This window comes from Oncorhynchus tshawytscha, linkage group LG31, assembly GCF_018296145.1.
Source record: "Oncorhynchus tshawytscha isolate Ot180627B linkage group LG31, Otsh_v2.0, whole genome shotgun sequence".
Classification (NCBI taxonomy): domain Eukaryota; kingdom Metazoa; phylum Chordata; class Actinopteri; order Salmoniformes; family Salmonidae; genus Oncorhynchus; species Oncorhynchus tshawytscha.
In genome coordinates, this window is record NC_056459.1 from 25,675,500 (window position 1) to 25,699,884 (window position 24,385).

The following is a 24,385-nucleotide window of genomic DNA, read 5'->3' on the forward strand; positions in this document are numbered from 1 at the left end:
AGCAGTCAGAGCTGTCAGTCTGCATGGAGGAGCCAGAGCTGTCAGTCTACAGGAAGCAGCCCGAGCTGCCAGTCTGCATGAAGCAGTCAGTCTACATGGAGCAGCCAGAGCTGTCAGTCCGCATGGAGCAGCCAGAGCTGTCAGTCTGCATGAAGCAGCCAGAGCTGTCAGTCTGCATGGAGCAGCCAGTCTGCATGGAGCAGCCAGTCTGCACGGAGCTGTCAGTCTGCACGGAGCTGTCAGTCTGCACGGAGCTGTCAGTCTGTAAGGAGCTGCCAGTCTGCAAGGAGCTGCCAGTCAGCACGGAGCCGCCAGAGCGGTCAGTCTGTAAGAAGCCGCCAGAGCTGTCAGCCTATATGGAGCAGCTAGTGCCGCCAGTCTGCCCAGCGCCGCCAGTGCCCCCAGTCTGCCCAGCATCGCCAGTCTGCCCAGCATCGTCATCAGTCTGCCCAGCATCGCCAGTCTGCCCAGCATCGCCAGTCTGCCCAGCATCGCCAGTCTGCCCAGCATCGCCAGTCTGCCCAGCACCGCCAGTCTGCCCAGCGTCGTCAGTCTGCCCAGCGTCGTCAGTCTGCCCAGCACCGCCAGTCTGCCCAGCACCGCCAGTCTGCCCAGCGTCGCCAGTCTGCCCGGCGCCGCCAGTCTGCCCGGGCGCCGCCAGTCTGCCCGGCGCCGCCGGTCTGCCCAGCATCGCCAGTCTGCCAGACTCTTCCAGATCTGCCAGTCAGCCAGACTCTTCCAGATCTGCCAGTCAGCCAGACTCTTCCAGATCTGCCAGTCAACCAGACTCTTCCAGATCTGCCAGTCAACCAGACTCTTCCAGATCTGCCAGTCAACCAGACTCTTCCAGATCTGCCAGTCAACCAGACTCTTCCAGATCTGCCAGTCAACCAGACTCTTCCAGATCTGCCAGTCAGCCAGGATCTGCCAGTCAGCCAGGATCTGCTGAAACCACCAGCCAGCCAGGAGCTGGTAGATCTATCTACCTGCCTGAGCTTCCTCTCACTCCTGAGCTTCCTCTCACTCCTGAGCTTCCTCTCACTCCTGAGCTTCCTCTCACTCCTGAGCTTTCTCTCACTCCTGAGCTTTCTCTCACTCCCGAGCTTCCCTCAGTCCCGAGCTGCCTCGGTCCCGAGCTGTCCTTCAGTCCCGATCTGTTCCTCAGTCCAGTGGGGTTCTGGGTGAGGACTACTAGGCCATGGTCGGCGGCGAGGGTGGACTATCCAGGGACGAAGGGAGAGGGGACTAAGACATTAAAGGAGTGGGGTCCACGTCCCGCGCCGGAGCCGCCACCATGGACAGACGCCCACCCGGACCCTCCCTATTGTTTTGAGGTGCGTTCGGGAGTCCGCACCTTAGGGGGTTCTGTCACGCCCTGGTCAAAGTATTTTGTGTTTATTTTTATGTATTTGGTCAGGCCAGGGTGTGGCATGGGGTTTTTGTAATTGTGGTGTGTTTGTCTTGGGGTTTTGGTGGTGGTATTGGGATTGTAGCTTAGTGGGTTGTCTAGCAAGGTCTATGGCTGTCTGGAGTGGTTCTCAATCAGAGGCAGGTGCTTATCGTTGTCTCTGATTGGGAACCATATTTAGGCAGCCATATTCTTTGAGTTTGTCGTGGGTGATTGTCCTTAGTGTCCTATGTGTACTCGTTGTTAGTTTGCACCAGATAGGCTGTTTCGGTTTCGTTTATTGTTTTTGTAAGTTCGTGTTTCTTTGGTATATTAAACATGGATCGCAATCGACACGCTGCAGTTTGGTCCGACTCTCTTTCATCACCACTAGAAAACCGTTACAATGGGTTCCCAGAGAGAGAGAGAGAGAGAGAGAGAGAGAGAGTGTGCATGGTGAGTAGCCTACATATTTTATTTGAAGAAATAGAGTCTTTATAACAGCTCCTTTAATCTCTGTCACCATAGAGACCCATGTAGAAACATGAACATTATATAAAACATGAGAGAGCCTTCTGATTGGTGGGTACCATGAAAATGTATTCTGATTGGTCGGTACCTGAGGCGAAGAGCAGGAAGTGTTGTGGAGGGGGCCTTGGATGCTCATCATACTGGATCCCATAGACATCTGTCTTTCCATCTGAGGAACAAAAAAACAATGACAATTCAACCTTGGAAACATGTATTGAAATATGTGCAGCCGGTAAATGCCCGCCTGTTTCAATCCGATCCGAAGAAACAAGGAGGTAATTACAAGATAATAATGTTAAAGGGTGAAATGCGCACATCCATGAAAAACTTTTCTCAGGTTCTGGATCAAAGAGAAAAGCATAAATTAGAAACACGGTCGGCCCAAAGTTTGAGAAATACTCCAAACGGGGTATTCTTCAATTATTAGATAATAACAATATAATATTAGGACGTGGTAATACCAATCTAACAAGCAATGGGTATTTCTCAAGCAAGGCTATAGGCCCATTATGGAAAAGAAGGACAGTGTAAGTAAAGTTGTATGTACTCACAGACATGTGCTGGGCAGATGCTCCCTGCATGTCTGGGTCTGGCAGAGTGCCAGGCATAGAGGCAGCCAGGGGCTGTCTCTGTCTGTTGTTCCTCAGGTGCAGTAGGGAGGAGAGGGGCCCAGGGACTGGTCTGAGATCAGGAGAAATAGGAGTCAGATATCAGTGAACCTCAGTAACAAGCTTCTACACTGGTCTCAGATCAGGGACCGAATAAAGAGAGAGAAATGGGGGAGAGTGATAGATAGAGGGGTTTATAGAGAGACTGAGAGGAGAAAGAGATTGAAAAGTAAAGGAAGAACCTTCAATGAAAGCTCAGAAAGAGATGGAAAGTATGGTGAGATAAAGCCATAGAAAGAGATGGAAAGTATGGTGAGATAAAGCCATAGAAAGAGATGGAAAGTATGGTGAGATAAAGCCATAGAAAGAGATGGAAAGTATGGTGAGATAAAGCCATAGAAAGAGAGATGGAGGTTCAATGAAAGAGTGAAAGAGTTACGTAGAGACAGAGAAAGATGGAAAGTATAGGAGTAAAGAAAAGAGAGGGGAAAAGAAAAGAGAGGAGGAAAGAAAAGAGAGGGGGAAAGAAAATAGAGGGGGAAAGAAAAGAGAAGGGAAAGAAAAGAGATGGGGAAAGAAAATAGATGGGAAAGAAAATAGAGGGGTAAAGAAAATATAAGGGAAAGAAAAGAGAGGGGTAAAGAAAAGAGAGGGGTAAAGAAAAGAGAAGGGAAAGAAAAGAGAAGGGAAAGAAAAGAGATGGGGAAAGAAAATAGATGGGAAAGAAAAGAGAGGGGGAAAGAAAATAGATGGGAAAGAAAATAGAGGGGTAAAGAAAATATAAGTGAAAGAAAAAGAGGGGGAAAGAAAGGAGAGGGGTAAAGAAAAGATAAGGGAAAGAAAAGAGATGGGGAAAGAAAATAGATGGGAAAGAAAAAGAGGGGGAAAGAAAATAGAGGGGGAAAGAAAATATAAGGGAAAGAAAAGAGAGGGGGAAAGAAAAGAGAGGGGTAAAGAAAAGATAAGGGAAAGAAAAGAGAAGGGAAAGAAAAGAGAAGGGAAAGAAAAGAGATGGGAAAGAAAGAGAAGGGAAAGAAAAGAGAGGGGGAAAGAAAAGAGAGGGGGAAAGAAAAGAGAGGGGAAAGAAAAGAGAGGGGGAAAGAAAAAGAGAGGGGGAAGAAAAGAGAGGGGGAAGAAAGAAAGAGGGGGAAGAAAAGAGAGGGGGAAGAAAAGAGAGGGGGAAAGAAAAGATAAGGGAAAGAAAAGAGAGGGGGAAGAAAAGAGAGGGGGAAAGAAAAGAGATGGGGAAAGAAAAGATAAGGGAAAGAAAAGAGAGGGGGAAGAAAAAGAGGGGGAAAGAAAAGAGATGGGGAAAAAAAGGGAGGGGAAAGAAAAGAGAGGGGGAAAGAAAAGAGAGGGGGAAGAAAAGAGAGGGGGAAAGAAAAGAGAGGGGAAAAGAAAAGAGAGAGGGGGAAGAAAAGAGAGGGGGAAAGAAAAGAGAGGGGGAAGAAAAGAGAGGGGGAAAGAAAAGAGATGGGAAAAAGGGAGGGGGAAGAAAAGAGAGGGGGAAGAAAAGAGAGGGGGAAAGAAAAGAGAAGGGAAAGAAAAGAGAGGGGGAAAGAAAATAGATGGGAAAGAAAATAGAGGGGTAAATAAAATATAAGGGAAAGAAAAGAGAGGGGTAAAGAAAAGAGAGGGGTAAAGAAAAGAGAAGGGAAAGAAAAGAGATGGGGAAAGAAAATAGATGGGAAAGAAAAGAGAGGGGGAAAGAAAATAGATGGGAAAGAAAATAGAGGGGTAAAGAAAATATAAGGGAAAGAAAAGAGAGGGGGAAAGAAAAGAGAGGGGTAAAGAAAAGATAAGGGAAAGAAAAGAAGGGAAAGAAAAAAAAGAAAAGAGATGGGGAAAGAAAATAGATGGGAAAGAAAAGAGAGGGGGAAAGAAAATAGAGGGGGAAAGAAAATATAAGGGAAAGAAAAGAGAGGGGGAAAGAAAAGAGAGGGGTAAAGAAAAGATAAGGGAAAGAAAAGAGAAGGGAAAGAAAAGAGATGGGGAAAGAAAATAGATGGGAAAGAAAAGAGAGGGGGGAAAAAAGAAAATAGAGGGGGAAAGAAAATAGAGGGGGAAAGAAAATATAAGGGAAAGAAAAGAGAGGGGGAAAGAAAAGAGAGGGGTAAAGAAAAGATAAGGGAAAGAAAAGAGAAGGGAAAGAAAAGAGATGGGGAAAGAAAATAGATGGGAAAGAAAAGAGGGGGAAAGAAAATAGATGGGAAAGAAAATAGAGGGGTAAAGAAAATATAAGGGAAAGAAAAGAGAGGGGGAAAGAAAAGAGAGGGGTAAAGAAAAGATAAGGGAAAGAAAAGAGAAGGGAAAGAAAAGAGAAGGGAAAGAAAAGAGAGGGGAAAGAAAGAGAAGGGAAAGAAAAAAGAGAGGGGGAAAGAAAAGAGAGGGGGAAAGAAAAGAGAGGGGAAAGAAAAGAGAGGGGGAAAGAAAAGAGAGGGGGAAGAAAAGAGAGGGAAAGAAAAAGAGGGGGAAGAAAAGAGAGGGGAAAAGAAAAAGAGGGGGAAGAAAAGAGAGGGGGAAAGAAAAGATAGGGGAAAGAAAAGAGAGGGGAAGAAAAAGAGGGGGAAAGAAAAGAGATGGGGAAAGAAAAGATAAGGGAAAGAAAAGAGAGGGGGAAGAAAAGAGAGGGGGAAAGAAAAGAGATGGGGAAAAAAGGGAGGGAAAGAAAAGAGAGGGGGAAAGAAAAGAGAGGGGGAAAGAAAAGAGAGGGGGAAAGAAAAGAGATGGGGGGAGGGGGAAGAAAAGAGAGGGGGAAAGAAAAGAGAGGGGGAAAGAAAAGAGAGGGGGAAAGAAAAAGAGGGGGAAAGAAAATAGGGGGAAAGAAAAGAGAGGGGAAAGAAAAAGAGAGGGGGAAAAAGAGAGGGGTAAAGAAAAGAGAAGGGAAAGAAAAGAGAGGGGGAAAGAAAAAAAGGAAAGAGAGGGGGAAAGAAAAGAGAAGGGAAAGAAAAGAGAGGGGGAAAGAAAAGAGATGGGAAAAAAAAAGAGGGGGAAAGAACAGAGAAGGAAAGAAAAGAGGGGAAGAAAAGAGAGGGGGAAAGAAAAAAGAAGAAAGAGAGGGGAAAGAAAAGAGGGGGAAAGAAAAGAGAGGGGGAAAGAAAAGAGAGGGGGAAAGAAAAGAGAGGGGGGAAAGAAAAGAGAGGGGAAAGAAAAGAGAAGGGAAAGAAAAGAGAGGGGGAAAGAAAAGAGAAGGGAAGAAAAGAAAGAAAAGAGAGGGGGAAAGAAAAGAGAAGGGAAAGAAAAGAGAGGGGGAAAGAAAAGAGAAGGGAAAGAAAAGAGAGGGGGAAAGAACAGAGAAGGGAAAAAAAAGAGAGGGGGAAAGAAAGAGAAGGGAAAGAAAAGAGAGGGGGAAAGAAAAGAGAGGGGGAAAGAAAAAGAGAGGGGGAAGAAAAGAGAGGGGGAAGAAAAGAGGGGGGAAGAAAAGAGAGGGGGAAAGAAAAGAGAAGGGAAAGAAAAGAGAGGGGGAAAGAAAAGATAAGGGAAAGAAAAGAGAGGGGGAAGAAAAGAGAGGGGGAAAGAAAAGAGATGGGGAAAAAAAAGGGAGGGGAAAGAAAAGAGAGGGGGAAAGAAAAGAGAGGGGGAAAAAAAGAGAGGGGGAAAGAAAAGAGAGGGGAAAAGAAAAGAGAGGGGGAAGAAAAGAGAGGGGGAAAGAAAAGAGAGGGGGAAGAAAGAGAGGGGGAAAGAAAAGAGATGGGAAAAAAGGGAGGGGAAAGAAAAGAGAGGGGGAAAGAAAAGAGAAGGGAAAGAAAAGATAAGGGAAAGAAAAGAGGGGGAAAAGAAAAGAGAGGGGGAAAGAAAAGAGAGGGGGAAAGAAAAGAGAGAGGGAAGAAAAGAGAGGGGAAAAGAAAAGAGAGGGGAAAAGAAAAGAGAGGGGGAAGAAAAGAGAGGGGGAAAGAAAAGAGAGGGGGAAAGAAAAGAGAGGGGGAAGAAAAGAGAGGGGGAAGAAAAGAGAGGTTGAAAGAAAAGAAGAAAAGGGGAAAGAAAAGATAAGGGGGAAAGAAAAGAGAGGGGGAAGAAAAGAGATGGGAAAAAGGGAGGGGAAAGGAAAGAGAGGGGGAAAGAAAAGAGAGGGGAAAGAAAAGAGAGGGGAAAAGAAAAGAGAGGGGGAAGAAAAGAGAGGGGGAAAGAAAAGAGATGGGGAAAGAAAAGAGGGGGAAAGAAAAGAGATGGGAAAAAGGAGGGGGAAGAAAAGAGAGGGGGAAAGAAAAGAGAGGGGGAAGAAAAGAGAGGGGGAAAGAAAAGAGAGGGGGAAAGTAATAGATTGAGCGTAAGGAGAGACATGTGCCACAAAAGGGGCCAGGTTGCGATGTGATGATGTAATGGTTTTGGCCCTCAGCCAATCAGACTGCGTGGGCCTCCCTCGCTACGCTGAAGTCATCATTGGTGATGTCACCACTGACTCTGTAGCAAGCAACGAATGAAACGTACCCCCAAAAAATGTAAAGGGGCGCAAACCATACCACGCCTCCTAACGTAACCACCTGGGCCAACAGCCAGACACTCAGTCATCATGGAAACCAGTGGTAAACACAGGGAGAAACAGTCGGATCCCCAGAATCCAACACGGATCACATCATCACGACAGCGAGCTTGGCCTGAGCTACAGAGGAACACGTTGTCTGACTTCAACAGGCCATGTGACATGGTCTCTTCCCTTCCTTACTCAATGTACTCTACTAGGAAGTACTATGCAGTAATCAACTGGACTGTACTACTCAACTGTACTGTACTATGCTGTAATCAACTGGACTGTACTACTCAACTGGACTGTACTACTCAACTGTACTGTACTATGCTGTAATCAACTGGACTGTACTACTCAACTGGACTGTACTACTCAACTGGACTGTACTACTCAACTAGACTGTACTACTCAACTGGACTGTACTATGCTGTAATCAACTGGACTGTACTACTCAACTGGACTGTACTACTCAACTGGACTGTACTACTCAACTAGACTGTACTACTCAACTGGACTGTACTATGCTGTAATCAACTGGACTGTACTATGCTGTAATCAACTGGACTGTACTACTCAACTAGACTGTACTACTCAACTGGACTGTACTACTCAACTAGACTGTAGTACTCAACTAGACTGTACTACTCAACTGGACTGTACTATGCTGTAATCAACTGGACTGTACTACTCAACTAGACTGTACTACTCAACTAGACTGTACTACTCAACTGTACTGTACTACTCAACTGGGCTGTACTACTCAACTGGACTGTACTATGCTGTAATCAACTAGACTGTACTACTCAACTAGACTGTACTACTCAACTAGACTGTACTACTCAACTGTACTGTACTATAATGTAATCAACTGGACTGTACTATGCTGTAGTCAACTAGACTGTACTATGCTGTAAACAACTGGACTGCATTATGCTGTGTTGTGCTATAACTTACTCTAACTCTTATGAAGAACTTCTGAATCTCTAGGGTGTGTCCCAAATGACACCATCTTCCCTATATAGTGCACTATGTTTGACCAGAGCCCTGTACTCTTAGAAAAAAAGGGTTCCAAAAGGGTTATTCGGCAGTCCCCATAGGAGAACCCTTTTTGGTGCTATCTAGAACCTAAAAGGCTTTAAAGAACTCTTGTTGGTTCTAGGTAGAACTCTTTTGATTCCAAGTATAACCCTTTTTTTGTTCCATGTAAAACCATTTTGGGTTCCATGTAGAACTCTTTAGGTTATAGATAGCACCTTTTTATTCTGAACGTGTATGGGCCCAGACCAAAAGAAATAGGCCTCTATCAGCAGTGTCTACAGGATCTGAAATAGGCCTCTAGCAGCAGTGTCTACAGGATCTGAAATAGACCTCTAGCAGCAGTGTCTACAGGATCTGAAATAGACCTCTAGCAGCAGTGTCTACAGGATCTGAAATAGGCCTCTAGCAGCAGAGTCTACAGGATCTGAAATAGACCTCGAGCAGCAGAGTCTACAGGATCTGAAATAGACCTCTAGCAGCAGTGTCTACAGGATCTGAAATAGACCTCGAGCAGCAGAGTCTACAGGATCTGAAATAGACCTCGAGCAGCAGAGTCTACAGGATCTGAAATAGACCTATAGCAGCAGAGTCTACAGGATCTGAAATAGGCCTCTAGCAGCAGTGTCTACAGGATCTGAAATAGACCTCTAGCAGCAGAGTCTACAGGATCTGAAATAGACCTCTAGCAGCAGCAGCAGTGTCTACAGGATCTGAAATAGACCTCTAGCAGCAGTGTCTACAGGATCTGAAATAGACCTATAGCAGCAGAGTCTACAGGATCTGAAATAGACCTATAGCAGCAGAGTCTACAGGATCTGAAATAGGCCTCTAGCAGCAGTGCCTACAGGATCTGAAATAGGCCTCTAGCAGCAGTGTCTACAGGATCTGAAATAGACCTCTAGCAGCAGTGTCTACAGGATCTGAAATAGACCTCTAGCAGCAGTGTCTACAGGATCTGAAATAGACCTCTAGCAGCAGTGTCTACAGGATCTGAAATAGACCTCGAGCAGCAGAGTCTACAGGATCTGAAATAGACCTCGAGCAGCAGTCTACAGGATCTGAAATAGGCCTCTAGCAGCAGTGTCTACAGGATCTGAAATAGGCCTCTAGCAGCAGTGTCTACAGGATCTGAAATAGGCCTCTAGCAGCAGAGTCTACAGGATCTGAAATAGATCTCTAGCAGCAGAGTCTACAAGATCTGAAATAGGCCTATAGCAGCAGTGTCTACAGGATCTGAAATAGACCTATAGCAGCAGAGTCTACAGGATCTGAAATAGACCTCTAGCAGCAGTGTCTACAGGATCTGAAATAGGCCTCTAGCAGCAGTGTCTACAGGATCTGAAATAGACCTCTAGCAGCAGTGTCTACAGGATCTGAAATAGACCTATAGCAGCAGAGTCTACAGGATCTGAAATAGACCTCTAGCAGCAGTGTCTACAGGATCTGAAATAGACCTCTAGCAGCAGTGTCTACAGGATCTGAAATAGACCTCGAGCAGCAGTCTACAGGATCTGAAATAGACCTCGAGCAGCAGAGTCTACAGGATCTGAAATAGACCTATAGCAGCAGAGTCTACAGGATCTGAAATAGGCCTCTAGCAGCAGTGTCTACAGGATCTGAAATAGACCTCTAGCAGCAGAGTCTACAGGATCTGAAATAGACCTATAAGCAGCAGAGTCTACAGGATCTGAAATAGACCTCTAGCAGCAGTGTCTACAGGATCTGAAATAGGCCTCTAGCAGCAGTGTCTACAGGATCTGAAATAGACCTCTAGCAGCAGTGTCTACAGGATCTGAAATAGACCTCTAGCAGCAGTGTCTACAGGATCTGAAATAGGCCTCTAGCAGCAGTGTCTACAGGATCTGAAATAGACCTCTAGCAGCAGTGTCTACAGGATCTGAAATAGACCTCTAGCAGCAGTGTCTACAGGATCTGAAATAGACCTCTAGCAGCAGTGTCTACAGGATCTGAAATAGACCTATAGCAGCAGAGTCTACAGGATCTGAAATAGACCTATAGCAGCAGAGTCTACAGGATCTGAAATAGGCCTCTAGCAGCAGTGCCTACAGGATCTGAAATAGGCCTCTAGCAGCAGTGTCTACAGGATCTGAAATAGGCCTCTAGTAGCAGTGTCTACAGGATCTGAAATAGGCCTCTAGCAGCAGTGCCTACAGGATCTGAAATAGGCCTCTAGCAGCAGTATCTACAGGATCTGAAATAGGCCTCTAGCAGCAGTATCTACAGGATCTGAAATAGGCCTCTAGCAGCAGTGCCTACAGGATCTGAAATAGGCCTCTAGCAGCAGTGTCTACAGGATCTGAAATAGGCCTCTAGTAGCAGAGTCTACAGGATCTGAAATAGACCTCCCTACAGCAGTGTCTACAGGTTCTGAAATAGACCTCTAGCAGCAGTGTCTACAGGATCTGAAATAGGCCTCTAGTAGCAGTGTGTACAGGTTCTGAAATAGACCTCTAGCAGCAGTGTCTACAGGATCTGAAATAGACCTATAGCAGCAGTGTCTACAGGATCTGAAATAGACCTATAGCAGCAGAGTCTACAGGATCTGAAATAGACCTCTAGCAGCAGTGTCTACAGGATCTGAAATAGACCAGCAGTGTCTACAGGATCGAGCAGCAGAGTCTACAGGATCTGAAATAGACCTCGAAATAGACCTCGAGAGCAGAGTCTACAGGATCTGAAATAGACCTATAGCAGCAGAGTCTACAGGATCTGAAATAGGCCTCTAGCAGCAGTGTCTACAGGATCTGAAGGATCTGAAATAGACCTCTAGCAGCAGAGTCTACAGGATCTGAAATAGACCTATAAGCAGCAGAGTCTACAGGATCTGAAATAGACCTCTAGCAGCAGTGTCTACAGGATCTGAAATAGGCCTCTAGCAGCAGTGTCTACAGGATCTGAAATAGACCTCTAGCAGCAGTGTCTACAGGATCTGAAATAGACCTCTAGCAGCAGTGTCTACAGGATCTGAAATAGGCCTCTAGCAGCAGTGTCTACAGGATCTGAAATAGACCTCTAGCAGCAGTGTCTACAGGATCTGAAATAGGCCTCTAGCAGCAGTATCTACAGGATCTGAAATAGGCCTCTAGCAGCAGTGCCTACAGGATCTGAAATAGGCCTCTAGCAGCAGTGTCTACAGGATCTGAAATAGGCCTCTAGTAGCAGTGTCTACAGGTTCTGAAATAGACCTCTAGCAGCAGTATCTACAGGATCTGAAACGTAGATTCTGAATTGATCAATGAATGTCACCGATTGGCCAGAGGAGTGACGTAAGAGTTCATCAAGGTTTGTTATACGATATCGATAACATACCATCTGTCCAGCACATGGAATGACTAGACAATTCAACTCTCTTCCTCACGCACAACAGATAACATGTACCTTAACAGCTACCTTTATCTCTAGTTAGTACATTGATTTGAATGTTTAAATGTTTAATTTGACCTTTATTTAGTTAATAACTGTATGTGTGACAGGTTCTAGAAAGCAGGACCAGATGTCAGGAGTTGAGAGGAAAGACCGAGTCATGCCTAATCTCCCTGTTCTGCCGTGTGATAACCACAGCCATGTTACCACACCACCTTCCCCTCTCTCATCTCCCTCTCCACCTCTCTCTCTCTCATTCATAAAGGCCTAATGAAGGAGACTGTCTGGGGAATGACAGCCAGCTCCAGACAGAACAAGTGATGGTTACACAGCAGAGGGGGAGAGAGGTACAGGGAGGGAGGGAGGGAAGGGGAGAGAACAGAGAGAGAGAGAGAGAGAGAGAGAGAGACAGGAAGCAGGTGGAAGTAATGATGAAGAGATGAGAAAGAAAATCTGTTTGTTTTTGTGTGTGTTTGTTTGTTTGTTTGTTTGTGTGTGTGTGTGTGTGTGTGTTTGTTTGTGTGTGTGTTTGTGTCAATCTTTGTCTCTGTGTATTTACCCTGAGTGTGTGAGCATGGAGGGGGCCTGGGTGATGACTGAGTTGGACTGGGCAGAGGGCAGTGCTTGTTGGCCAGCCATGCTGCAGCTTAGACCCCTCATACCACCATGGGGCGGTGGTTGGTGTTGGGAGTGGGGCTGTGCCTGGGGCTGATTGGCACATGATGATCCATTCTGAGGGAGATTCTGAGTCTAGAGGACAGAGAAGAGGGAGAGGAGACCAGTTATAATATGTATTCTGTTTTTGTTGTTTGAATAAATACACACTTCTACATAACATTTTACATCTTGGAGTGTGTGGCATTGTGTGTGTGTGTTGTGGGTCTGTGGCATAGTGTGTGTGTGTGTGTGTGTGTGTGTGTGTGTGTGTGTGTGTGTGTGTGTGTGTGTGTGTGTGTGTGTGTGTGTGTGTGTGTGTGTGTGTGTACGTGCGTGTTCGTGTGTGTGTGAGTGAGTGTCTGTCAGTTGTTTTACAGTCTGCCTGGCTGCTTACCATGCCGAGAATGTGATCGCCTGGTGTTTGTTTCCTGCTCAAACATCTAAACAAGTCTGTCTGTCTGTCTATCTGACTCTTCCTCACACTCACCTGTCACTCAAATACTTCCCTGTCAGACAAAATCCTTACCTGCCAGATCTGTCAATCAAAATATATGCAAGACATGTCAATCAAAATACCTGCTAGATCTGTCAATCACAATACCTTCCAGACCTATCAATCAATATACCTGCCAGACCTGTCAATCAATATACCTGCCAGACCTGTCAATCAAAATACCTGCCAGACCTGTCAATCAAAATACCTGCCAGACCTGTCAATCAATATACCTCCCAGACCTGTCAATCAAAATACCTACTAACCTGGTGAAGGTCTCCTATTTGTTTGTCTGTTCCATTTGCTATTTTCATACGAGAGCCTAGAAACCTAGCATGCAATGCTACCAGTATGCTGTCTACTGTGTTGGCTCAATGTGGTAGTACAGTGAATATTGTCATGATAAATTATACTTTCGTAGTTCAAGTTTCCTCCGCTTGCTGTATACGTCTGAGGATCATGAGAACTGTTGTTTTTTGCATCTGACCTGTTTGTTGTTCTGCTCCTCCTGTGCCTGGCAGAACTCCTGTTCGATCTCATTGAAGAGATCCACCTCCTCACAGTTACGCAGGAAACGGGTCGGCGTTGGGGTCTGGTCTGATCACACACAGCACAGAGAGAGAAAACAGACATTAAGCATCAAACAGATATCATAACAACCATGATATTACTATAGCCTATATCAGAGTGCACAGAGAGGTTTTGGTGACTGCAGAGACAGATATAAACCAGCATCTCCGACAGCATACAGCTAGCATGGTTTCAACATCACTACAACTATGTTCAACCTGCTTAGTGTAGCCTGTCCCTAGCTGCTGATCTTGGGTCACTTTTGCATCTTCCCCACTAATGGTTAAGGTTCGGATTGGGGAAGGGGATAAGATCAGTCTGACTGCATCTCTCCATTGTAGTCTAAACTATCAGGGTTGAAAGGTCACAAGGTCAGCAGTCAACAGTCACAGGCTCAGCAATCCTTTGTTTTGACAGAAGATTTCCTCCAGGAGGACTGAGTGTTTACATGCCCCTGCAGGAGAGAACCCGACTGTTGGGGTCAAAGGTCAACAGAGCTGTTAAAACCCAGACAGAGAGCAGTTGCCGTGGTAACAGACTGATAGGATCGAGTGTTTTTTTCTGAGGCTGAGCCTTGGCCACCAGTGCTCAGTGCTTCATCAACCACTGAAGAGAGGTCACACACACACACACACACACCCACACACACACACACACACACACACACACACACACACACACACACACACACACACACACACACACACACACACACGCATACGAGTGCTCATACACACACATACACACAACACTGCCGGCCCCTAAACAATGACAATTTCTCTCAACCAGTGGCATATGGGATTTTTAGCTGCCTCCACTACCATAGAATTTAGTGTCCCCTGTTCTCACACACTTTTGTCAAAGGTGGGGGCGCAAAATATTTAGCTTGTCCATTCCCAGCGTGCCTCACCAGGGTGCTGTTGGAGAGATGCATCGCTGCGGCACTCCACCAATGTTCCGTCAAAAAAATGATCTCACATAAATAATATTTTTTTTGGGGGGGTGTTTTACAAATGGTAGGTTTACCACATAGATGGGCATTCATAAAATTACATTTCAGGCAACACACACATCAGTAAACACGGACCATCATCGATGCCTTTTGGACGTCTTTTTTTGGTGCTTTGATTTCCACATCCACGGACATCTGTTTTTGGTCCGCTCCGGACTAAATCTGAACCAATCATAGACGGTGTCCGGTCTGGACCAGCTTTGATTTAAACTTGAATTCAGAACCAAAAATTAACCTAATTTCAATGTCCAGAAAATAAGTATTTTTCAATGTCCGGAAAATAAGTATTTTACATTTCAGGAAAATACGTATTTTCACCTTTCATCCAGAAACTAAATTGAATTTAACTTCAATGTCTGGAAAATATGTATTTGACACGTCTTTTTAACATCATTTTGCTTACTTGGACTATTCTAGTTTTATGGGGGGGCAGCATTTTTTGGTCTCTCCTAGGCCCGACGTAGACACAACAGAACCAGACAACACTAAGCTTGAGTGACAGATAGTCTGTCAGAGAGGTGAAGGGGGCATGAATGGGGAAGGGAGGGAGGAGGGAGGGGGAGGTATAAAGCTGATAAGGAGACTCGTATTCCACAGGACAGAAGGGAAAATAAATATTGTCATAAGTTCAGAGCGACCCGTCAGACACTAAGAAAACCTGACAGACTGAGAACATTAGTGAAACAAATAAAGAACTCTAGGTAATAAGTTAATAAGGGCAAAACACGAACAGAGAAAGAGAAAAAAAAGAGGGTGAGAAATTGAGACAGAAATTGAGACAGAAATTGAGACAGAAATTGAGACAGATATTGAGACAGCTATTGAGACAGATATTGAGACAGAAATTGAGACAGATATTGAGACAGAAATTGAGACAGAAATTGAGACAGATATTGAGACAGAAATTGAGACAGAAATTGAGACAGATATTGAGACAGATATTGAGACAGAAATTGAGACAGATATTGAGACAGCTATTGAGACAGATATTGAGACAGATATTGAGACAGCTATTGAGACAGATATTGAGACAGATATTGAGACAGAAATTGAGACAGATATTGAGACAGAAATTGAGACAGATATTGAGACAGAAAGGGGGAAAAGAGTGTGAAAACAGGGGACACTAAATTCTATGGTAGTGGAGGCAGTGGCGTACCGCAGTTTAAATGGAATAGAAATAATCACCATTACAAAGCTAATGTCCTCTCTATGCTGTCTATAAATGTTATTGTCACCTGCGAGGGGATCAGTCTTGATGGAGGAGAACTTGAGGGTCATCTCATGCTTGTGTCTGTGGATCATCAGGTGGTCTTCTGTTTGGAACCGCTGTATGTGGCGAAGAGAGAGCTCAACTTAGCATGCTCACATTGATTTATGTAATAATTCATAAAATGGCATGATTTATAAAATCTTTATAACGGTGAAATCAGATATTAGATATCAAATCATCATGTGGTGAGGGGATTCTTTACTAGAGGTACACGGTCACACACACGCACAAGTACACACACACACACACACACACACACACACACACACACACACACACACACACACACACACACACACACACACACACACACACACACACACAGACACTGACCTGTGAGCAGCCAGGAGTGCTGCATCCATAGGGCCGGTCCTGTTCATCATTCATCTCCATTGCAAACCTACAGTCAGAGAGACCAGAGGAGAGACAAACCTACAGTCAGAGAGACAAGAGGAGAGACAAACCTACAGTCAGAGAGACCAGAGGAGAGACAAACCTACAGTCAGAGAGACCAGAGGAGAAACAAATCTACAAACCTACAGTCAGAGAGACCAGAGAAGAGACTAACCTACAGTCAGAGAGGCCAGAGGAGAGACAAACATACAGTCAGAGAGACCAGAGAAGAGACAAACCTACAGTCAGAGAGACCAGAGGAGAGACAAACCTACAGTCAGTAGAGACCGACCTACAGTCAGAGAGACCAGAGAATAGACAAACCTACAGTCAGAGAGGCCAGAGGAGAGACAAACCTACAGTCAGAGAGACAACAGGAGAGACCAACCTACAGTCAGAGAGACCAGAGGAGAGACAAACCTACAGTCAGAGAGACCAGAGGAGAGACAAACCTACAGTCAGAGAGACCAGAGGAGAGACAAACCGACAGTCAGAGAGACCAGAGGAGAGACAAATCTACAGTCAGAGAGACAAGAGGAGAGACAAACCTACAGTCAGCATTTTACGTTTACATTTTGGGACGGAACCTTATGTCAGGGAAAATGATCCAGAAGTGTATGAATGTAATGTATGAATATGATGGCTCACTGTTCAATGTGACCTCAGGCAGAATCCTGACTTAACTGATCTGCCTGAATGAAACTCTTACCTCAGGCAGAATCTTCACTTACCTGATTCTCCCTGAATTAAACTCTTACCTCAGGCAGAATCCTGACTTAACTGATCTGCCTGAATGAAACTTACCTCAGGCAGAATCCTGACTTAACTGATCTGCCTGAATGAAACTCTTACCTCAGGCAGAATATTCACTTAACTGATTCTCCCTGAATGAAACTCTTACCCCAGACACAATCTTCACTTAAGATGGTTTAAGCTTAAGTATACAGATGTGGTCAAATCTATTGGCACCCTTGCACGATTCACTATTCCTTCTAAAATAAGTTAAAATTGAAAAAACAATCGATGTTTAAACTTGTATTTGTTTGATTGACAACTGTACAGGACCACAAAAAAATTATTTTAACTGAAATGGAGATTTTTCACTTCAATGCCAAAAATGACCTGGAACAAATTATTCAAAATTCTAATGAATTTGGTTGGAGGCAAATGATTCTCGGCAATTGTAATTTATCTCACCTGTGTTAAGTTGCAAGGGCCTACAGGGTTAAAAAAAAGCCATTCAACCAGTTTTGAAAGAGAAAACAGAAAATTCTGATCCATTGCGCTCCATTGTAAAGTGCAAGGGTGCCAATATATTTGACTGCATCTGTAGCGTAGGCCTTGGCTGTGATTCCCTTTGTTAGGTGGAAGAGAAAAACTCCATAAATTCCATTCCTGAAGAAAAAAAACGCATTGAGATTTGAAACTTGAGAGAGAGAAAGCATTGAGACTTGAGAGAGAGGGTTCAAGCCAACCCCCAGCTGACCCTTACTGCAGCAGTGAAATGAAGATGGAGGGGGGGGTTGATGGGGGGTAATTATGAACTATTAGAAGTGCTAGCTCTTCATTTTCCACAGAGACCAGGACCTAGTGAACTCTGTCACCCAAGGCATTCCTCACAGCCGTGTCAGAAAGAGGGTGTGTCCCGAATGGCACCCTATGTGGCTTTGGTCAAAAGTAGTGCACTATACTGTATAGAGAATAGGGTGCCATTTGGAACACATCCAGAGCGTGTATGTCAGAGTCAGGACAAAAAGACTTTCAGGAGAGCTGATGCCTGGATTTTATGAGGTCTTATGTGGTCTTATGAGGAGAGCTGGGTTGGTTGGTTGGTAAACTCCTTGGTATTTGCTATTGGTATTTTATTAGGATCCCTATTAGCTGTTGCAAAAGCAGCAGCTACTCTTCCTGGAGTCCAACACAAAACATGAAACATGACATAATACAGAACATTAATAGACAAGAACAGCTCATGGACAGAACTACATACATTTTTTTTGTAAAGGCACACGTAGTCTACATATCAGTACATACACACAAACTATCTTGGTCAAATATGGGAGAGGCGTTGTACTGTGAGGTGTTGCTTTATCTGTTTTTTTAAACCAGGTTTGCTGTTCATTTGAGCAATATGAGATGGAACAAAGTTCCATGCAATAATGGCTCTAAATAATATTGTATGCTTTCTTGAATTTGTTCTGGATTTGGGGACTGTGAAAAGACCCATGGTGGCATGTCTGGTGGGGTAAGTGTGTGTGTCAGAGCTGTGTGTAAGTTGACTATGCAAACAATTTGGGATTTCAACACAGTGATGCAGTCAGTCTCTCCTAAACTCTTAGCCAAGAGAGACTGGCATGCATAGTATTTATATCAGCCCTCTGATTACAATGAACAGCAAGACGTACTGCTCTGTTCTAGGCCAGCTGCAGCTTAATTAGGTCTTTCCTTGCAGTACTCGACCACACGACTGGACAAGAATCAAGATAAGACAATAGTAGAAATAGCCTGCAGGTTTTGGAGCGTGGTGTCAAAAAAGCAGAGCATCTCTTTTTTTGCGGGCAGACCTCTCCACATATTTACAACTATTGAATCTATATGTTTTGACCATAAAAGTTTAATCTAAGGTAATGCCAAGTCATTTAGTCTCCTCAACTTGTTCAACAGCCACACCATTCATTACCAGATTCAGCTGAGGTCTAGAATTTAGGGAATGATTTGTACCAAATACAATGCTCTTAGTTTTAGAGATGTTTAGAACCAGTTTATTACTGGCTACCCATTCCAAAACAGATTGCAACACTTTGTTAAGGGTTTCAGGGACTTCATTAGCTGTGGTTGCCAATGCGTATTTGGTTGAATCATCAGCATACATGGACACACATGCTTTGTTTAATGCCCGTGGCAGGTCATTGGTAGAAAAAATAAAAAGACTAGAGGGCATAGAGAGCTTCCCTGTGGTACACCACGCTCTATATGTTTGACATTAGAGAAGCTTTCAGTAAAGAAAACATTTTGAGTTCTATTAGATAGATAGCTCTGAATCCACAATATGGCAGAGGTTTAAAAGCCATAACACATGTGTTTTGTCAACAATAGGTTATGGTCAATAATATCAAAGGCTGCATTGAAATCTAAAAGTACAGCTCCCACAATCTTCTTATTATCAATTTCTTTCAACCAATCATCCGTCATTTGTGTCAGTGCAGTACTTGTTGAGTGCCCTTCTCTATAAGCATGCTGAAAGTCTGTTGTTAATTTGTTTACAGAGAAATAGCAATGTATTTGGTCTAACACAATGTTTTCCAACAGTTTGCTAAGAGCTGGCAGCAAGCTGGTAGCTCTGCTGTTAGAACCAGTAAAGGCCGCTTTATGACTCTTGGGTAGCGGAATGACTTTGGCTTCCCTCCAGGCCTGAGGACAAAGACTTTCCTCTAGGCTCAGATTGAAGATATGACAGATAGGAGTGGCTATAGAGTCAGCTACCATCCTCAGTAGCTTTCCATGTAAATTGTCAATGCCAGAAGGTTTGTCACACTTTCCCTCACTAACTTTACAAAACTCAAACTTGCAATGCTTTTCTTTCATAATTCGTTTTTTTAATGTATGAATATGATGGCTCACTGTTCATTGTTGGCATTTCCTGCCTAAGTTTACCCACTTTGCCATTGAAGTAATAACTAAAATAATTGGCAACATCAAATGTTTTTTGTGATGAATAAGCCATCTCATTCCATGAAAGACAGAGTTGAATTTGTATTTCTGCCCATAATTTCATTTAAAGTACTCCATCATTGTCACGTTCTGACCTTTATTTCCTTTGTTTTGTCATTATTTAGTATGGTCAGGGCGTGAGTTGGGGTGGGCAGTCTATGATTGTTTTTCTATGATTTGGGTATTTCTATGTTTCGGCCTAGTATGGTTCTCAATCAGAGGCAGGTGTCATTAGTTGTCTCTGATTGAGAATCATACTTAGGTAGCCTGGGTTTCACTGTGTGTTTGTGGGTGATTGTCTATGTTAGTTGCTTGTGTCAGCACAGTCCTTATGATAGCTTCACGGTGTTTATTGTTTTTGTATTCAGTTCTTTCTTTAATTAAACATTCATAATGAACACATACCACACTGCATTTTGGTCCTCTGATCCTTCTCGCCTCTCCTCTTCAGAAGAGGAGGAAGATCGTGACAATCATACTTAATATCATTGATCTTGGCTTCGTAATACAGTTTCTTCTTCTTTTTGTTGTGTTTAGTCACACAATTTCTCAATTTGCAGTAAGTCAGCCAGTAAGATGTGCTGCCAGATTTATTAGCCACTCCTTGTGATCCATCTCTTTCAACCATACAGTTGTTTTATTCCTCATCAATCCATGGAGCCTTGACAGTTCTAACAATCATTTTATCATTAATTGGAAGAAGCAATTTCATGAATTCATCAAATGCAGTGCCTGGATGCTCCTAATGAATCACATCACACCAACAAATATTTTTAACCTCATCCACATAAGAGTCACAGCAACATCTTTTGGCTGATGTCTTATACACTATTTTAGGCCCAGCTTTTGGAAATGTGGCTTTCCTGGATATAGCCACTATATTGTGATCACTGCATCCAATGGGTACGGATACAGCTTCAGAACAAAGTTCTACCGTATTAATAAAAATGTGATCAATACATGTGGACGAACTTGGTCCTGTAGAGTTTGTAAACACCCCTGAACCAGATTTCAGGTACTGGTTACAGTGAGAAGCAACTACAACGCTTCAATAAAACGTGAAAGTGTTTTGGTTCTTACCCGGAAGAGTCCTCTGAGAAGGCTTTTCCAGTTAACTTTATAAAGAGATAAGAAAGGTACCCACACATGATGCTTCACACTCCACTTAGGCAGGTTTCACCTGAGAGAGAGTGGGGATCTGTTTAGGTTGAAGGGGAGAGGGAATATACGGACACACTCACACTGTAAGTGGATACTGATGTTAAGGTTATGACAGAGAGGAGAGAAAAGAGGAGGAGGGGTAAAGAGAGATGTAAAAGGTGAGCGACAGTGAGAGGAGGGGAAGAGAGGCACAGGATTAGAGCACAGGAGGAGAGAGAGAGAGAGAGAGAGAGAGAGAGAGAGAGAGAGAGAGAGAGAGAGAGAAAGAGAGAGAGAGAGAGAGAGGAAAGAGGTGGAGAGAGGGAGAGAGATAGGAAAGAGGTGGAGAGAGAGAGAGAGAGAGAGAGAGAGAGAGAGGGGAAATAGGTGGAGAGAGAGAGAGGAAAGAGGTGGAGAGAGGGAGAGAGAGGGGAAAGAGGTGGAGAGAGAGAGAGAGAAAGAGAAGAGAGAGAGAGAGGAAAGAGAGAGAAAGAGAGAGAGAGAGAGAGAGAGAGAGAGAGAGAGCTGGTAGAGGGAGGGATCTGTGTGCTGGTAGAGGGAGGGATCAGTGTGCTGGTAGAGGGAGGGATCAGTGTGCTGGTAGAGGGAGGGAACAGTGTGCTGGTAGAGGGAGGGATCAGTGTGCTGGTAGAGGGAGGGATCAGTGTGCTAGTAGAGGGAGGGATCAGTGTGCTGGTAGAGGGAGGGATCAGTGTGCTGGTAGAAGGAGGGATCAGTGTGCTGGTAGAAGGAGGGAACAGTGTGCTGGTAGAGGGAGGGATCAGTGTGCTGGTAGAAGGAGGGAACAGTGTGCTGGTAGAAGGAGGGAACAGTGTGCTGGTAGAGGGAAGGAACAGTGTGCTGGTAGAGGGAAGGAACAGTGTGCTGGTAGAGGGAGGGAACAGTGTGCTGGTAGAGGCAGGGAACAGTGTGCTGGGGAACAGCTCCGGGCAGGTTAAAACCTGCTCTGAAGCAGTCACCATATTCCGCCCCTGCTCCACATGTGCGGAGAGGTGACTTCATAGGTGCGTGCATATATTTGTGTGTGTTTGTGTGTGTCACTGCTAAAAAAGAATCACCCACCCTATCATCATCAGCAGCAGCAGCATCATCATCATCACTACAACTTCTGAAATATACATCTGAATACTATTTTTGACTAGGTTACTCACTGAAATTGTACTACAAATTCGATAGTGATATTGAAGCTATGAGTAGCCTTCCCCTCAAATTGTTTCTGCAAATCTTTCTTGCCTATGAGTTTTTCCAATAGCAACGCACAGTCAACACATCTCCGCGGGAGACCTCAAGCAACATGACGTCATGCTCAACAATGAAGATCGCAAATACCATGGTGGGATGACGACACAAACTCAAACATTAGCATTGTTTTTGTTTAACAAGAGTTTAGGGCTAAACGATGGTTAATTTCAGCACTTATGCAAAGGAACAGTAGGCTAAAAACAATAACGGTGAACAGGTCACTCAGTGCGCACACTCAGCATCACACACACACACACACACCTGTCAGTTCGATTGTCCAACTTCAGCTGGTCGTGCGTAAACACTTCGGCAGTTGTTTCCGAAACAATCAACTTCCAACTTCCCCCCTTTCTGTAGGCTGTCTAACCAAGTCCTCAATCAACTCAGGTCAACCCGGGTAAGCTGCTACTTCACATACAGATCATCTGATAACCTTCAGTCCACTCTACTGTAAATAACATGATCCGCGTTATGGATCAACCAGACCACCTCATAAACAAGCCTACAAGGTTGGGGAGTGCGGTCATACCACCCAAATAGACATGCAGCAGCCTGATGAACCAAAGCGGGACCAGCACTGCACACACTAAACTTTACACAAGCAAAATACAAATATATCACAACATCTATCAAACGCTGACTTCGAGCAAGCCTAAAAGTTGTTTTCAATCGAGCCGTACAGTTGTGGGCTATAGAAGTCAGTTGTGATAAACTTACCTAACAAGTGGAGCGGACAAGCGGCACTGGGTTGAGAGGAACCACGTTGGACTGAGGCAGGATTACAATACATTCTATTTACAGAAGCATTACATCACCCCTAAGGTGACGTCACGTGGGATTCCTGAACTTCTAAATCATTGCGGTCCCGCTTTGGATGGGCGGGGTTTACTACTACCGGGACTCGGGACAGTGGAACTAGAAGTGTATGCCGTGCGTATAGTCTACGGTAGGCTGGCATCTCGCTCGAACCGCAGCCGCCTTCAACAGCTGCCTGGGTGCGCGGGACCGGACGCCAGACAGAACTTGGGACAGAGGGGAGGAGTGAGGGGGATGTCTGTCTGTCACTAGATTTTGCAGCAGAGCTGTACAGGACGTCCCAGCGTGGGTTATACCTCTGGGCAGAATGTGTTGATTTACTGGAGGCTAAGTGAATGAGTATGATATTGTATTTCGAGTTACTTTCGAGATTCCGTAATGACTTTTTATGTCAATAAACACGAATCCACATTGATTCCTGAGCCCAGTGGTAAAGCAGGCTACAGGACCACGTGTCTCAAACAAAATAAACGTTGCTGGTGTTGTGTCGAAAATCTCTCCCCCCCTTCTAATTTCCTTAATTTTGTGGCTAGAGTCAAATAATTTCTGTTTTAATTTTGTGGCTAGAGTCAAAAACTTTCTGTGACACACACCAGAGTCAAATACTTTCCAAAGAACAAACTTCAAACTTCGGATAGGCAACCGAAATGAATAATTAATGTATGTGTGTTGGGCTGACATAGAGGAGGGAGTAAAAGCAATAATAAACATTTTAGAACAGCTATGGCTGAATTATTATCCTTACACTTTCAAAAATACTAGTCGAATAAGACATGGGAGAGATGACGAGATCAGTGAAATGTAGGCTAAACTGACAAAGGAGTGAAGGAAATCTCAACTAGCAAACAAGTCCCAGCAATGGAGAACGCGAAAGGGGGGCGGGGGGATTCTGTCAGGGGAGAGATTTTCGGCACAACACCGGTACCAGGGAGAATTTCAGACCAGGTCTTGAGCCACTCATGGCACACTGAAACGTTGACACCAGTAGTCCGTTAGGAGGTGTAATGCTGCCTCAGATTGCCTATAAAATATGGGCCGGTGACGGGATGACGTCTTGTGTCTGATGGAGGAGTGCAGGGGACAGTTTATGATGTTATGCAGTGACTGAGTGAAAGTTGTTCTTACTATCGACTAAAATGATTTCACTTAATGTCTATAGGCTTACTGTTGCGTGGTCAAATTTGGCTACCTTGTCCATGTTTTTTGTAATGAAACTTCTGAAGCTAATTCATTATTACTATGGTAGCTCACATATAAACAGTGCCATGCAGTTGTCAAAGGGCTCTTTCAGTCTTCATTCTGCTTCCTGTGAGGCTGTATCTCTAGATCATTGGCACTAAGTTGACCATGTTTCTGTTGCAAGTGCAACATGCCTTTTCCGGCAAAAAAGAGTCTTGTCTGGAAATAGTCAACAGAGAAATTAGCAATTAATTTCTGTTGAACCTCTAACTTTTTTATTTTTATTAATATGCCATATTTGGCCAGGCCTATATCTACATGTCCTGCAGAGGCTGTAGAGACTGTGTCACGCCCTGGCCATAGAGAGGCTTTTATTATCTATTTTGGTTAGGCCAGGGTGTGACTAGTGTGGGCATTTTATCTTCATTTTCTATGTTTTGGATTTCTGTGTTGTTTGGCCGGGTG

At 44.3% G+C, this 24,385-nt stretch overlaps 1 protein-coding gene across 5 annotated transcripts in view; it reads right to left on the reverse strand.

Annotated features, from left to right (window-relative positions):
• The window catches only part of LOC112234312 (cyclic AMP-responsive element-binding protein 5), a 37,864-nt gene extending 14,950 nt beyond the window's left edge, over positions 1 to 22,914 (reverse strand). For 2 of the 5 annotated variants that reach the window (XM_042310257.1, XM_042310262.1), the window contains exons 1-7: positions 22,643 to 22,914; positions 15,752 to 15,818; positions 15,384 to 15,474; positions 13,051 to 13,160; positions 11,973 to 12,163; positions 2,470 to 2,599; positions 2,007 to 2,087 (exon numbers count right to left, since the gene is read on the reverse strand). In XM_042310257.1, the coding sequence (XP_042166191.1) occupies positions 2,007 to 2,087; positions 2,470 to 2,599; positions 11,973 to 12,163; positions 13,051 to 13,160; positions 15,384 to 15,474; positions 15,752 to 15,811 (663 nt within the window). In that variant the 5' untranslated portion in view covers positions 15,812 to 15,818; positions 22,643 to 22,914. Of the gene's footprint in view, positions 1 to 2,006; positions 2,088 to 2,469; positions 2,600 to 11,972; positions 12,164 to 13,050; positions 13,161 to 15,383; positions 15,475 to 15,751; positions 15,851 to 22,186; positions 22,566 to 22,642 lie in introns of those variants that run through there. The other 3 variants (XM_042310258.1, XM_042310260.1, XM_042310261.1) reach the window with 3 other exon arrangements.
• Positions 22,915 to 24,385: the final 1,471 nt, after the last annotated feature.